The 15,562-nt window shown below is 34.4% G+C and overlaps 3 protein-coding genes across 6 annotated transcripts in view; 1 reads left to right on the top strand and 2 right to left on the bottom strand.

Annotated features, from left to right (window-relative positions):
• Positions 1 to 15,562, bottom strand: part of LOC109348824 (galactomannan galactosyltransferase 1-like) — a 66,811-nt gene that overhangs the window by 40,548 nt on the left and 10,701 nt on the right. The window contains exons 2-4 of one of the 2 annotated variants that reach the window (XM_019589394.1): positions 7,981 to 7,984; positions 5,289 to 6,859; positions 2,686 to 3,041 (exon numbers count right to left, since the gene is read on the bottom strand). In XM_019589394.1, coding sequence (XP_019444939.1) covers positions 5,297 to 6,658 — 1,362 coding nt within the window. In that variant the 5' untranslated portion in view covers positions 6,659 to 6,859; positions 7,981 to 7,984 and the 3' untranslated portion in view covers positions 2,686 to 3,041; positions 5,289 to 5,296. Of the gene's footprint in view, positions 1 to 2,685; positions 3,042 to 5,288; positions 7,083 to 7,980; positions 7,985 to 15,562 lie in introns of those variants that run through there. The other variant, XM_019589395.1, reaches the window with a different exon arrangement.
• On the top strand, positions 219 to 2,189 carry LOC109348831 (strigolactone esterase RMS3-like). Of its 2 annotated transcripts, none has more exons than XM_019589404.1 (2): positions 219 to 874; positions 1,304 to 2,189. In XM_019589404.1, exons 1-2 carry the CDS (start codon positions 504 to 506, stop codon positions 1,740 to 1,742), a joined length of 810 nt encoding a protein of 269 aa, XP_019444949.1. In that variant the 5' UTR covers positions 219 to 503; the 3' UTR covers positions 1,743 to 2,189. The 2 variants fall into 2 exon arrangements, with proteins under 2 accessions (XP_019444949.1, XP_019444950.1); XM_019589405.1 differs by having other exon boundaries at positions 229 to 874; positions 1,310 to 2,189.
• LOC109348829 (heptahelical transmembrane protein 4-like) lies at positions 10,626 to 14,649 on the bottom strand. 2 transcript variants are annotated; one of them, XM_019589401.1, is made up of 4 exons: positions 14,410 to 14,649; positions 14,018 to 14,266; positions 12,397 to 12,460; positions 10,626 to 11,483 (listed from the first exon to the last, which is right to left on the bottom strand). In XM_019589401.1, exons 2-4 carry the CDS (start codon positions 14,263 to 14,265, stop codon positions 10,830 to 10,832), a joined length of 966 nt encoding a protein of 321 aa, XP_019444946.1. In that variant the 5' UTR covers position 14,266; positions 14,410 to 14,649; the 3' UTR covers positions 10,626 to 10,829. The 2 variants fall into 2 exon arrangements, with proteins under 2 accessions (XP_019444946.1, XP_019444944.1); XM_019589399.1 differs by having other exon boundaries at positions 12,163 to 12,460; positions 14,410 to 14,646.

Here is a 15,562-nt window from a genome sequence, read left to right as displayed (position 1 = left end):
TTCTCTCATACTCGAGAGGAGTTTAACTCCTATTTGGTACAGCCAGTTAAAAACTTATATGGTAATAGAAAGATCCCAAGTTAGCTAAAAGGTGGAAAGGATAAGATAACTAATATTAAATTGAAATTATTTGATTATGATAAGATTAGCTAATAAGTTAGATGATACCATTAAAACATCACAAACCTGAAGCTTATAAAAACCCTGAAGTAGCAAAAGAGACAAAGACAGGCACTGAAGGAAATTCCATTTTTTTACTTTTATTTTGGTTCACTCTTTCCTTCTGCTGGACTCCACTGTTTTGACAGCTCTTAGATAAGATGGTAACACAATTGGTGGAATTCATAAAGGTCTTCAGTTATAGATACCCATGAAAGAGACGAAGACTGAACCCGAGGAGAAAAAATCAGGGGTAAAAAAAACTGTTCGTATCATACAACCCCTTTCAATTCCACAACCAAAACCCCACCTTCACTTCACTTTCCTTAGATACACACGACAACATGTTCACCTCAATTTTGGACGCACTCAATGTCCATGTCCAAGGCTCCGGCAACCAGTACCTCGTCTTTGCTCACGGTCTCGGTACAGACCAATCTGCGTGGCAACGCATACTTCCTTACTTTACACATCACTACCGTGTCATTCTCTATGACCTTGTCTGTGCTGGGAGTGTCAACCCAGATTATTTCGATTGCCACCACTACACCACATTGGACGCCTACGTTGATGACCTCCTCAGCATCCTTGATGCTCTTAGTGTCACTTGCTGCGCTTATGTAGGACACTCCATGTCCGCGATGATAGGAATGCTTGCCTCAATTCGCCGCCCTAACCTCTTCACCAAACTCATCCTCATCGGTGCCTCTCCTAGGTAATATTTTTCCTAATCATCAAAACATTCATTTTTGTTATTAGAAAATTAAATTGCGAACTATGTTGATCCAAATAGGATAAGCTGTTTTTAAATCGCAAATTTGAGCCATGATATTATGGTTTTGAAATTTTCTGGCCATAATTGTTGTCAATTGACAATAGTATAAGTAAGAGTTGTATACATTGTCACTATAATGTGTATAAATTTTTATACTGAGAGGACATAGATATTACACTATACTTTTTATGAGTTAGGCTAATAGGGAGTAAAACTATCTTCATTTGTTAAGTTATAAATTCTTGGTATAAATGAACACAATCACTGAATTTCTTTCTTAAGGAAGGTGTGTTCTTATAATGACAAAGACGGGGCTTATTTGTATTATATGTCAGCGTAGTAGAGGAATGATTAACTAATTATTTGAAGTTTTAGATTCTTGAACGATAAGGATTACCACGGAGGATTCGAGCAGCAGGATTTTGAGCAGGTATTTTCAGCAATGGAAGCAAATTATGAAGCTTGGGTCAAAGGTTTTGCACCATTGGCAATTGGTGCGGATGTTCCGGAAGCTGTTAGAGAATTCTCTAGAACTTTGTTCAACATGAGGCCAGACATATCACTATTCGTATTGCGGACTGTGTGCAATAGCGATTTAAGGGGAATTTTGGGTTTGGTTAAGGTGTCATGTGTTATTATGCAGACAACGAGGGATTATTCGGCTCCCACGGCAGTGGCAAAGTACATGGAGGAGCAACTCGAGGGCCAGGGTACCGTCTTGTGGCTGGACACAGAGGGCCACCTCCCACATCTGAGTGCTCCTACTTACTTGGCTAATCAACTTCATATAGCTCTTTCATCACAGTAGTGGAAGGTGCATGGAGTAGCATGGGTATAGTTTTGGAATCCAGATCCTCTTCGGTACTAGATGGAGATTATGACATGTGTCCTCAAAAAATTCTAATGGCCTAAGATCTAGAAAAAGGTAAAAGGAAAATAATTATTTTGACTACTAGTTAGCAATGCAGCTGGTGACCAAATTTTCAAGTCATAGTCCCTCTTGTTAGCTAGAAACTAGAAACTTGGTTGATTGAAATTTGGACCTTGCTGCAAATTCCAATTTGTCTATACTTCATACTATTATTCTTCTAGCTATGGTTCTGTTCATCGTTTAGGCCAGGAGAGGACGATAATAGCATACTTGCACTTCATTAGATGGGTTCCCTGAGTTTATTTACCTCTTTAGATTTTCTGTATGAATCATTGTGATTGTGAATGGTCCTAGATGCAAGTTTCTGAGTGAAACTTACTTTGGAACATTTTCATAAATTTATGATAACCTGTTTCTTTGACCTCCTATACGCTGTTCCTGCTCTTTGCTTATCATCTGGATGCACTAAACGTATGCATTCTCTACCACTTTCTTCATATCAGTGTGCTTGGCCCCATATCCATTATCACCAAGCTTGACATGATACCCCTTGTTTTCTGTAACTACTATTGGAAGAACCAGAGATTCTAATATTTTCGACAACAAGATAATGTTTTGTATAGTAAAATTCACCACTCACCAAATATACAGAGACTTTGGCTATACTTGGTATGACTAGCTTATAAGCTTGAAAGCTTATAATGCAATTCAATGCCTATAAGATAGGAGCCGGAAGTTGAAAATTATGATTGAACTCAATCCCGTTTAATAAAATTAGATGGCAAGTTTATTGGTGTATAAACCTATGTTAACTATCAGCTTATAAACCTCTTACCAAACATTACTAGCTAGCTCATTTAGATTAAATAAACTAGTGGGCTATCATAAGAGCTTTTTGTGATTTTACAAATCACACTCATAAGTAATACTTGTATAGGACTACACGTCACTTCCACAAGTTTATTAGCCATCTTCAGCTTTGACACAACAATATCAGCTTTAAGACTTGTACACACAACATTTCCAGCCTGGGTATGAAAGGGAAATAACAAACAGAGGGCAGAGGAATTGAAAAGGCCTATCTGAGTGAGGTAAGCCACACTGGTCTCTACTATTCACAAATGATATGACTCACAACGTCGACTATAATATAGGTCCATTAAAATATTTTGGTATCATTCTCATCTTAATTGGTGGGCCGCAATAAACTTTCTTGAAACTAGGTGGGTCCTTCATCTGCAGATCCAAATAAGACATTTATGAGATCCACAAGAAAATGCTTCCCAAATAAACAACAAAGCAGGCATGGTTAGGGATCCTAGGGTGTATGTACTTTTTTTTTTAACTTCTTCAGTGGCTTGGACAATTTTAAAATGCTCTCTAATTTTAAATGCTTGTTTGTCAAATATGTCCATTAAAAATTACATACTCGTCAAATTAATCTATAAAAAAAGATTTAGTTGGTAGACATTTTTTTTACCGAACTTGAATGCTGAGAGACAGATTTGACGTTTATAAAAGGTAGCCAGCTATGTATCATGCAATTTCAGCAAAACCAAAATTACTTGCTACAAATCGTTTTCGATTGGTTAACCTACAGTTAGTTCACATAGTGCAGGAAATGATATAAATTAAATAAATACGCATGGTTAGGAGATAGAGTGGTGGAATCCAATGATTTGAAGAACATAGTGGTTGAGGGACAATGGATTTGAAATTATACTCCTCCCTACGTAGATGGAGGATCAGCAAGTGTCACATTATACCACACAAAAACTAATATATAATGCAATTTTTCTTCTTGTATTTACTATAAAATTATATTTTTATTGTTGAAAATATGGAAGAAAAAAATTATTTGTCTTTTCATTAACGAGGAAGATCTTTGTTCTCTTGTGCAATGGTAATGAATGAGACGTAATCCAATCGCTACAAAGCATAGGAAGTCTTGTGACTTGTGGGTGAACACAAACCACGTCTCTTTCATTCCTCTTCCTCACCGACTGCTACTGCTCTATAATTCTGTATCAAGGTGTTCATTATTGTCTTTTTTTTACTGACATTTAAAATATTTCCTAGGGTGTTATCCATAATATTAATATATCTAATTTCACATAAATTAAGGAATATAATTGAAATCGTTAGTGTTGTTAGATTTATCATCAACTATATGTATTCTTGAAAAGAATATGTTATGGTGCATGACTTTTTATTGTGTATGATTGCCCATTCTAATTAGTATTGTCCCATAAATCAAACTTGTACGAGAATCCGGTTAGCAACCAAAATATAAGTACAAGGGTTCAAAAGACAAAAGACCTCAGGATTTATAAGGAACCAAAATTTAATCAGTACATATATTATATTAAATAAACTTGATAGTAATTAACATAATTTAGTTTTATATAAACTAATCAAATATACAGTAGATATTAATATATAAACAGACGTGAAAAAATACAACTAAGATACTTTAACCTTTAAAAAATACAACTAAGATACTTTAACCTTTAAAAAATACAACTACGATACTTTAACCTTTAAAAAATACAACTAAGATACTTTAACCTTTAAAAAATACATACTACATATATGTATGTAAACATTTTAAAATAGGAGTGTCATATAGGGAAGTTAAGGGATAAAATACAGCTGGAGATGAACAACGCGCCAACTATTAACTTGACCTTACATGACTTAATAAGCCTTAAATCTGTGCTTTAGCTAAGTATCACTAGATTGCTTATATATGAAGGTATAAAGTATTCATACATAAACCTTGAAGTACTAATTAAAGATGAGATGTTAAGTATATTATTAAGAGTATAAAATCTATATAAATGCATATAGTTTTTTTTTTTGAAAAATCATCAATAATTAAATATTAATGGTGAATGACGCAATGACAATATATAAAAGTCACATTGTCATTTCATCCTTTTTTTTTTTTTTCCTCTATTGTTAATGGTACAAGATATTGTCAAGACTTGAATAAGTCAAAATTAAACGTGTCACAATGTTCTTATTGGAGGTTAAAGGGTTGTTATTATGCAGTAGAGGTATGAGAATATGAGATGGTAGTGACTTATTATAAGGATTAAAAAATGTGTCGCGGGCATCGAGTCGTTATCAACACTCTAGGATTAAAAAAGTATTATTTTATCAGAATCAAGTGAAAAGGACAAATTAGCAAAGAATAAGTGCGACAAATCCCCAACAACATTATGCTTATAGGGATTCAATAAAATATAATATCTCCTCCAATTATGCAACTTATAATATTAAATGCTCCTACCGAAGCTGACAGATTCCCTTTATACAAAACCCTTAAGTAATAACAAGGTGACACAAAAGATACCTTAAAAGGTAAAAATACTATTTTAAGTGGATTAACTAATCAGACAAAGCAATAGCAAGATACAAAATATAGATTTGGAGTTGGTATGAGTGAACAATAATTAAATAGGGATTTAAGTAATATACCTGAGCATTCATGATTGCGAAGAGACAGGATAATCAAAAGGTATCTGAGAAACATTATTATCCAGTAACTGCGGGTGCATGTAACCATATTTACGCAACACCTGATTATCAGCGAAATTAAGTGCCCTATGCATCCCATTCCAACACGCATCACCGGAATACATAGCATTATGTTTTCCACTACACGGTTGGCATCCCGTAAAGTGCGTCACAAACGGTCTTCTCCAACTTCCTCTTCCATTTCCAGCATCAACCAAATACTCTTCTCTCATTAAACCATAACTTTCACTCACTTTCTCTGCGTGACGCTTCCTCAACCCATGTACTCTGTTTTCAATCTCATTATACTTGTTAGTAATGTTTTCAAAAGTGCCCACTATCTCTTCCCAATACCCTTCGAAGTAATACTCACCTTCTAAATAAATCTTATCCGCCCATTTGTCCTTCTCAAATGCAATTAAATAAGCGAGGCCCGTTTGATCGTCTGATTCAGGAAAGTACTTGTCTTTAAACGTGGAACGCAGCGTTTGGCCCCACTTTTCGTAATTGGGAGTCTGTGGGCCCATGCTGGCCCACGCATCCATGAAATCCAACGACCACTGACAGTTTCTAATCAAGAACACTCCTGCGTTGAGTCCCGTCCAGCTCCGTTTCTCATGAATTAGGTGGGCCCATCCATGAACTATGAGATTGTGGTCCTTATAACGATGTAAAGGGAGCTTGAACTCCATGTCGGTGAACAACGCGTCCGAGTCAACCCACCAGATCCACTCGGCTTCAGGGTGGGCTATCATCGTGGCCCGAACAACCGGGTATTTAGCCCAATACCCAAACATTTTCGGGTCAAGTAAAGCGTCGTTATAGAAAATATCATAACCGTGCAACCGACAATAATCCACCTTGTTCTTGAAGAATCTCAGCAAGAAGTGATCTCCGATAGGGTTCCGGCAAGGTGACGGTTGAGATCCGGTAACCATAACGATCCTTTCGTTAGCTCCGATGGCAAAGGAAGGATGACGGAGAAGCCATTCTTTACGCTTCTGGTCCCAGTCGCGAACCGTGTTGTCCATTGTGTAACCTATTTCAGGATCGTCGTAGAAGGTTGTTTCGGGAGGGTCGGAGCGGAAATCAGGGACGGGATGCGTTTCGGTTTTGCAACTGAGCGAAACAGCGTCGTTTTGGGTGAGTATGGTGTCAAAATTGGGAGGGATAGAGTAGAAACCCCAAACGAGGAGAAGAGCTGAGACTACTCCTCCGAAGAAGAGACAGCAATCGGAGAGGAATAGAGAAGGTTTGTTGTTTCTGTAAGAGGATTTAGCCATGGGAGAGTTATGAGTATGATGAAAGTGAGAGTGTTCAGATGTTACCATTTAGTATTAAAAGAAAGAGTGTGGTGGCTTAAGCGGTGGTTGTTGTTGGATTCTATAATATGCTTGATATTCTCGTCATATTGTGAAAGTGTTACACGCTAGGTTTTATAATTAGCGGAGAAAGAGTAACATTAACACCTTCAAGATCAAAATGGGTGAGATTTTAGTATGAGATGTTAAATGACTGCTAGTTCTTGAAGACTGGAATTTTGGTTAGGACTCGGGAGAAGAGAAGTGATTAAGTAAATGTGTGTGTGGAATGTTTGGGTTTTGGTTTTGGTTTGGAGCTTAATAGACAGAGATGCTATCCCAATGCTTATTGTCGTTTATATGGAATAGAGGCGCCATCTACGGCATGGGATGGGAAGAAAGAGGCCCAACTGTGCAATAGGGTTACTTGTACCTTTTTCTCATTCTCATGCTATCAAATTAAATAATGGATTATATTTTTTACTGTTTTTTTTTTCCTATTCACTAAGCCAAGCATTGATTTTGATTAGCAGACAAGTTTTGGGAAAATCAGTTTGTAACTGTTCTTATCATTTACGAACACGTGTAATGTTTGGAAACAAGTCCATTCTGAATAGTTGACTCCATTATTGTTTAGTTAAAAGTTAATAAATTAAATGAAAATATAATAACGTTCCACAATATTCGTTGAGAGAACAGATAAATAATGATGGTATTTTTATATATTGCTCATTTTTAATTTACTGAAAATACACTAGTTAAAAAATAAGCTTAACAACATCATATAAAACTTTGAATTACAGTAGAAGAAGAAGATAAGCTTATCATATCTCTCTTTTGTCCCGTACATCATATAAAATTGAACGTAATTTTGGTTGGTTCCCTCATTTACTTCCTTTTAAGTTTTGGAATTCCCACATACCATTCATTCTATTATGGACACGTGTTGTACGACCGACAGTTGGCCCCACCAAACTCCATCAAGTCCGTTTCAAGCTTTCATCTTTCACTTTCTTCCTTTACCTTTTCAACCCAATTCGTACTCAACTAGATTACTACCTACAAGCTACAAATATATCCCATTTACATATAATATAGTTGCTAGATAAGTGCTTCACAATTTTTTCCATAGCATATTGTGCCTTCACATCATTTACATAATTTGTGAAGTAAGAAAGCATTATTAAAAAAAAAAGAAATCAATAAAGAAGTATTAACTCTGATAATGTATTGTATGTATTTATTGTGTATGAATTATTATACAATCAACATATTATTTATTATTTATACACTAATCATCATTAATTTTGTAAAAAAACACATAAATATCAAATGATGTATTATTATTATACAAAACTTTACATTTTACTGTACAAAAATATAAAATTTTAACTATTTTGGACTATGTTCTTGCTTTCCATAAAGTTAATCCATCATAATTGTATGTGTCCCCAGTGCCATTCAGATTTCGATGATTGAAGATTCCTTTGTAGTACTTCTTTTTTTAGAAAATTAAAAATATGTGAAGTTGTAATGTGAATTATGAAAAGAAACGACGAAATATTAAATCCACCGCACTAAGCGTAAAGTGCATGAATTCCTCTTACGTTCTTTCAGTATGGTCCAAAACCACTAGATGCCACAGTGATGTGGTTGCCCTGAACTTGAGGGACATTGTTTCTTACATTTCAATCTCCTTTTTTCTTTTCCTTTTCTTTCTCATTCATTTCAAAGCGAAAAAGAAGCTTTGTTGGTCTCCATGACCCAACATTTTTGACGTGTAACGCTCTTTAAGCCAACCAATTAACCAAATGACTCTTGTGTGCAAGTCTAACCTTTAATCATGCATTAATTAAAGGCCCTCTCAAGAACCCTAAAATAAAACGAAAAGATAATGTAAACGGGTAAAGGACAAATTAACTAATTGATGCTTATTGTTCATCAGATTCCTTCTTTAGCAAAAAGCATACAAGAATGAAAGTAGAATGTAGCACCAAATTTTAGTATAATACAAAAGCTTAACACGCCAAAAAATATTAAAAAGAAATACATTGTCCAATACATGCACAATACGAAAATGTGTTTGAGTTTAGAGTAGGATTAGCGGTTGAATATAAACGTCACGGAGAAGAATTCTTAATTTGAAGTTTTCTATTTTAATCGCACAACTCAACACACGTTAAAGCTTGATGTGTAACAAGCTTTCTTCCAAGAGTTTCTCTCATTAGACTTATTCATGGAGTACCTTTTTTACGCCTTACAAGTAAAAATCAGTATACCAAAACATAAAGAAAAGTTCTTCTAACCCAGTTAGTATAGGTAAAGGACATGAAACATGAATACCTGGTTTCAAATTCTAGCATTTGTGCAATTTTCCCTTCCATGTCATTTTTTTTGCATACAAAGAAAATTTTCACCAAGTTGTTTTTATATTTTTTGTATACCAAGTTTCCTCGATGGAGGTTTAGAATTTACTTATATACATTTTACAGTTAATTGTCTTTTTATTTAGTTTTTTGTTTTATTTATACAGTACTTCAATGGAGAGGAGTTTAACTCATTTTTCTTTGTAGTATTGATTATCACTCCATCTCTCTGTTTACTCTGGGAGAATAAAGTGCACTGTGCAAAATTTATGTATCCCCGTCGGAGAATTAAGCCTTCATTTGAAAGGGTAGAAATAGAAGAGAAAGAGAGTGAGATGAGAGAAGTTGAGGAGAAATATATTATTTCTCTCATTTGGTTTAGGAGAGAGTTTGAGGGAGGAGAGAAAAAAGAAGAGGGCCCCACAAAATCTTTTTCTTCTCCCAAGTGAAGAGAAAATGAGAGGAGAAAAGAGACCCCGATCTATTGTCCCAAACTGTGTCTCAAACCATGTCATGCACCAATAATATTGAAACAAAAAATAAAAAATAATGAACATTTATTTTTTTTAATTGACATGAAATATTTTTATTGATGTTCGGCATGATTTGAAACATAATTCGGGACAATAAATCTTTATCCAGTGAAGAGTGGGGGAGAAAAATCAATTCTTTCTCTTCTTTTTTTATACAACCAAACAACACTAAAATCCATTCTATTTCTCATATCTTTCTCATCTATTTCTCTCTTTTCACTCTCTTTCTCACATATTTTTTTCTTCTTATTTTCTTCTCCCAACCAAACCAAGGGAAAGCTATTATCAACTTTTAATATGTGAGAACCTTCTAAATAATTTGACAGTGGATATTTTTGCAAATAAACTTTGTCCAAAAATAAATATGATGTATTCAATTGCCAATTTTTATTCCTTCATCAATGGGCCGTCAAATCTTGAACAATCTTCCCCCAACTATTTTGATAAATCTCATTCTTTTTATACCTTTCAGATAACGAGTTAAGATCCTCTAGTAATAGAGAGATGGAGAGACAAGTAGTTAAAAAAACAAAGGAAAATACAATTTTCAATTACACTTTTATCCTTTTGATTATAATATAATTACACTTTTGCCACTAAAAACAAGTTCAAAACATGTATTTACCTCTCTATTAAGGGAGAGAATCCTTGTTCTCACATAACATATCTTCTTCAAGCCTGCAAAGAGAAACTATTAGCTCAAGTATAATTTTTTGTCTTAAAATTAGAACTGGGTATTCTCTCCATATAAAAAGGAAATTGATTCCAATTGAAAGGAACTTAGGTTTTGGTATCTCCTTGATAGCGCAACTACTTTTGGATCCATCTGAAATCAAATAGATCCTCTTAAGTTACTCTCGTAGTTTGACTACATGCCATTACCAGTTTTCTGTCCACTATTGTTTTTGGTAATAATTGTTGTTATTCTTATTTTGTCAGGTACTAAGTAGTATTATCTTTCCCTTTATTGCAAGAATGGGAAGACAAGCCATGATGCTTTTGATGCGGAAAAATATTTATTCCAACTTCCCAAGCGAGCACCACACAAACAACTTGAATGTAAGGCTGCATTCTCCCACAAAAATAGTGAGAAGATTGGTTCTATCAAGTCCCAATTGACCAAATAAAGTTTTTATTGCTTATCCGCGCTTGAGGATTTAAGTGTACACATAATGTCTAAGGTTCATGAACATCCCTGACCATAATCACAATTTCACATCAATAAGAGATACAAATTGAAACATACTTACCATTTATACAACACAGCAAATCAACCGGATTTGCCCATATAGCTTCACTAAATCAACAACCTCGAAGGTCACGCCACTTGAGATAAACTAATCCCGCCTGGTAATGAGTGTATGCCCCAGCCACAACCAGTACATGAAACAGTTGGTGACTGTGTCCAGCAATGTCAAATTTCCCAGGCATCCATCTTTCCGGAATCCTAGTAGCATAAACCAGTGCTCCAATGCCATAGAAAGCACCCATCAGAATCTCATACCCAGTTGTGTGAAATACCTCAGGTTCGCCCCAGAATAAAAATAGTTTGTGCAGAATAGGTGCTGCACCAGAAAAACCCATCCCAAAGAAAAGGGACGCACGCATGGTGCGGTATTCTGGATTCTGAAAGACTGGAAGGAGAGAAACAATGATGGTAGCAATACCCAGCAGAGTAATGAATCCCAAGTAAAGGTTGCAGAAGAATGGATGACACATAAAAGAATAATACACTGGAGGATAGAAAGAGGTAGAAATGAGGGCCGCAATTCCAGCATAGTCAAGCCTCAACATAATGTATGATAGGCGCTCAGAGTGGCAATAAAGGAGATGGCAAGCACTGCTAGCTAGCAAGCAAAACATCGCACCCCCCAAAAATACAAAAAACGGCCACCTTGTAATTGGTCTAATCATCAATGGTGCTATTATGTTCACGAGGTCCTCTTTTACGGTATGCTGTACATAATCAACAAGGAAATAAGTATGAGTTCTATGTGTTCCAAAACTTAGTAAATCATCAATATGACTAGATTTTAAAACCAAAGAGAGCAGCAAATTGCAAAACTTGTGTTGAAATTATATAAAATAATTAATGCTGAAAGAAGGCTCCACACTCCAGGCAGGAAGTCATTGACAAACTATCATCTTCAATTCATGATTCAAAATTTTCCTCCACCAACTCTAATTCTGAGATTTATTTTTTCACTGAAAAAATAAATTGGTCATTAACTTTATACTAGATGTGATATACATCTCAGATAATTTGAACTCATTAATTGATTAGGAAACTCACTCTAATTTCCCTTGAGGTTTGACTTAATCACATTTGGCACCCATGTTTCTTTAAAAAGCTACACTCGACACTGTTCAGATTCAATTATCATTACCATCCTCTCCTAGAGGAAAGGTGAATATAATTACACTGAGCCCCAGAGGTCAATGTAACTTTTAAAACAAAAGGGTGCTGAATATAATTGTTTTCCGTCAGGGTGGTTTATATAATTTTCCAAAATGATTATTTGTTAATATGGTGGATACTTTGAAAAAATAATTTATATGTAATTTAACAAAAAGTGAAAATAGGAAATATCAATGAGAGATAGTTTAACATTTACTGCATCTCCCCTAGGCTTACCAGAACACATACATCAGTGTGATTGCAATTGAAAAATCTTTCTGGCAAACAATTATACAGAAGTTCTTTTACATGCCAACTTGAGATTGATGGAAATGTAGTCCTTAATTCCTCCTTGAGTCTGTGAAAATCAGGCAATGAAGGGAGGCACGTTAAAAGTTCTGATTGTAGTTTGTGCAGATCTGCGCTTTTGAGCATGCCCGATAAATGCTGTAGCGAGTGAAGATCTACAACCTTTGGAACTTGCATGGCAGTGTATATGGTCAAAGCGAGAAAGAGGAAGAACCCGATCAAATGACTGAAAGAAATAACATTTTGTGATTGAGAATGAGAAAATTAGGAACAGTCTCACATGAGAACAGAATGCATTAAAAACCCAGTTTAAAATTGTGGCATGTATTCTTTCAAAATAGAAAAAAGACTGAAAATCAAAATTATAAAGGTAATATCTACAAGGAAATAGACATATTATATAACCCGCCAAATGAGAGAGCATGCAAAAGTAGTTGGTAGAGCTACACGACATGAAGTGTGAGTGCTCAGCTTAAACCCTTGGAAGCTTGCTCTCTCTCCCGCCCCATCAAAAAATATTTGGCTATAAAAAATAGAAAGAAAAAAGGCAGAGTTCATTAATAGACAATATTGTTTTTACTTGTCAGAGCACAACCTTTTTGGACAGAATATTTGTGAATGTTTAACTGACCTTTTACAAGATATACACTCCTTGCATTAAAGAAAATTGAATTATTATTTAATTATAAAACAGACAAAATTGAGGTTGATAATTTGTAAACTGGTGGCCGTGGGTTCTAATTGTAGACTCTATTTTCCTACACGCCAGAATGAAAAAAAGGCAGCCTGGTCAGAAATCTTAGCCGATATAGTTTTCAGAATTTGAACTGATGAGCTAAAGCAAAATCTTACAGTTGTGCCTAAAGTGCATACAAATTTATTTTCCATGAGCTACCAAATAATGGAAGCTTAATCTGTTCATTGTGTTGGGCCATCGTTTTGCAAAACAACCAAAGTTGCACAAGTTACAAGTTACATGCTCGTACACTAATACTTCCTTTATACATTGACCACTCCTATAAGGGTGGGTAACACGTGTACGCTAACTACAACCTAAATATATTGTTGCTTCTGTGACATACACCTCAATCTTGTGTGAGAGAAGTTATTTTTTTTAAAACATCTCATTTAAAAAAATCAAAAATCTAGATCATTAAAATATTATTTTTGCCCTATATTATAATCTTAGGTATCCACCACTAATGAAAAGGAGACAGTTTTCTTTAGGGATACTGAGCCCCAACATAACATATTGGACAAAGATCTGTTGTCCCAAACCAATCATATTATAACATGTTAGTAAAAACTTAAATATTTATAACTTTATCAATTTTGTTTCATTGTAATTGGTTGGGGATCGGGTTTGGGACAAAAAACACATTGGTTATATAAATTGTTATAAGATGCAATAGTATAATCTAGTAGAGTTCAACTCCTCTCCAGTACTGGAGAAATCAGGACTGAAATATGAAGTTGAGAATTTTTTAAAGAGTTTTTATTTAATTTTAATAGAAAATAACATGTAATCGTAGTCGTTAAAAAAAAAATTGCTACGTGTCATCATCCTATTCCACACTGGCCTCTCCAGTACTGGAGAGGATCCATTTCCAATCTAGTAACACTGATCCCTATAAAGCAGATGAATGCTTAGAAGTAGTTCTTATAAGAGTTACAAAAAAAACTTTGGTTTGAGCTAGAAAAATGAAAATTTGCACATGAAACAAGGCAAAAGTTCAAAAACAATAATATGTAACAATGTGATGAAATTTATAAGAAGGCTTACGTCCAAACATTGAGAGTTTCATTATGAATTCTGAAGATACTGAGCAAAACTTGTTTCATTGGCCATTCAGATCGATAGTGACCTAAAATGTACTCATTGTCTCTCAAGTAACCAGGCAAAGCGTGGTACTCAACCAACTGATACTTCACCTTCTTCCAAAGTCTTTTCCCTTTTCCTTCCCTTCCAGAATATTCCCTTTGGTTCTCCTTCTCAATCAGATCCTTGCGATTTGAATACTCACTACCCATCCTATCTCGACCACAAGAAAAAAAAAAGAATTACCGAATCAATAACAAAAAATTATTAGACAATCACAATTGCGGTCAATTTAAAAAACTGAGTTATAGAAAGGAAATGAAAGAAGGTGATATAATGAAAGAGGGAAAAAGTACCTGAAATGAAAGATTGAAGAGGTGAGAAGGAAAACGTGGAGTGAAATGAATGTGTGTGTATATATGGTTAGGACAGAAGGGGAGAAGAGGAAGAAAGAGCGAGGAAATCTAACCGTGTGAAAGGGAATGGTGACAAATCAGCAGCTGTAGGATTTGAGGTTAAAATGAACCACAAGAAATGTCGACGTTAACCCTTCAACAAGATTCTTTCACCTAGATTCGGAGATGCCAACTATGAACTAAATCTCCTTTACTATATTATCTTTCCCCTCGTTTATTTAGCCTCAGTGTAACAGAACATGCTTATCTTTTTCATTTGTTGATTTTGTTCCTTTAAAAAATAATAAACATATAAAATAAGTCAAGGGTCATTAAATAATTTAGCATAAAAATATTAATTGTTTAATACTGTATTTGATAATAATTTAAATAAATTTCAATATATTATTGTAATGTTTTCTTAGATAACTTGCGTTTCATCCATCTTCACATATTTTTATTTAAGTCTATTATCTCTTTTTCTTAGTATCTAATTACTTTTCCATTTAACACGGGTGTTGGTTCAAGTGATCCATGTTTGATTTCTCTTAAGATGATATCAGATTCGAGTCTTGTGAATAGAAAAATATCAGCTGCGAGAGTGAGCCCTACATACATGTCGATGTTTTTTATTACTTTTCCATTTTGAGGAATTTTTTATTCTTGTTTATCTGGCAGGTCTAAAATTTAGATTCTGTATTAAATGTAATTTCCATTTTTAACATTAATGATAAAAACTCTTGATATAAATTATTTTTTCAATTAAATATTAAATATACATTGATGCAATTAGTAATATGAGCACATTATTCACCTTTTTGGTATAATACTCCAAATCATGAGTAAAAAAAATAATATTTTTAAGGTGTTTGGCGACCAATTCTAACATTCTCCAAATTAAAATTTTGATTTTTAGTTTTTTATAAATCTAAAGAGGCTTTATACGGCTAAAATAACCATGAGGTTTTTTACTTAATAGTGATTGAGTGATGGATAACACGGATCTTAATATAAACTTTAGAAGAGGTAACAATTTATAATTTATAATTAAGATTAATTTAGAAATAAAAAATATAATGAATCATGAATTATTGGATTATAGGCAAAATTTCAT

Source organism: Lupinus angustifolius, chromosome LG06 (genome assembly GCF_001865875.1).
Source record: "Lupinus angustifolius cultivar Tanjil chromosome LG06, LupAngTanjil_v1.0, whole genome shotgun sequence".
Taxonomy (NCBI): domain Eukaryota; kingdom Viridiplantae; phylum Streptophyta; class Magnoliopsida; order Fabales; family Fabaceae; genus Lupinus; species Lupinus angustifolius.
Note: the sequence above shows the minus strand (reverse complement) of the source record. Positions and strands in the feature narration are given on the sequence as shown.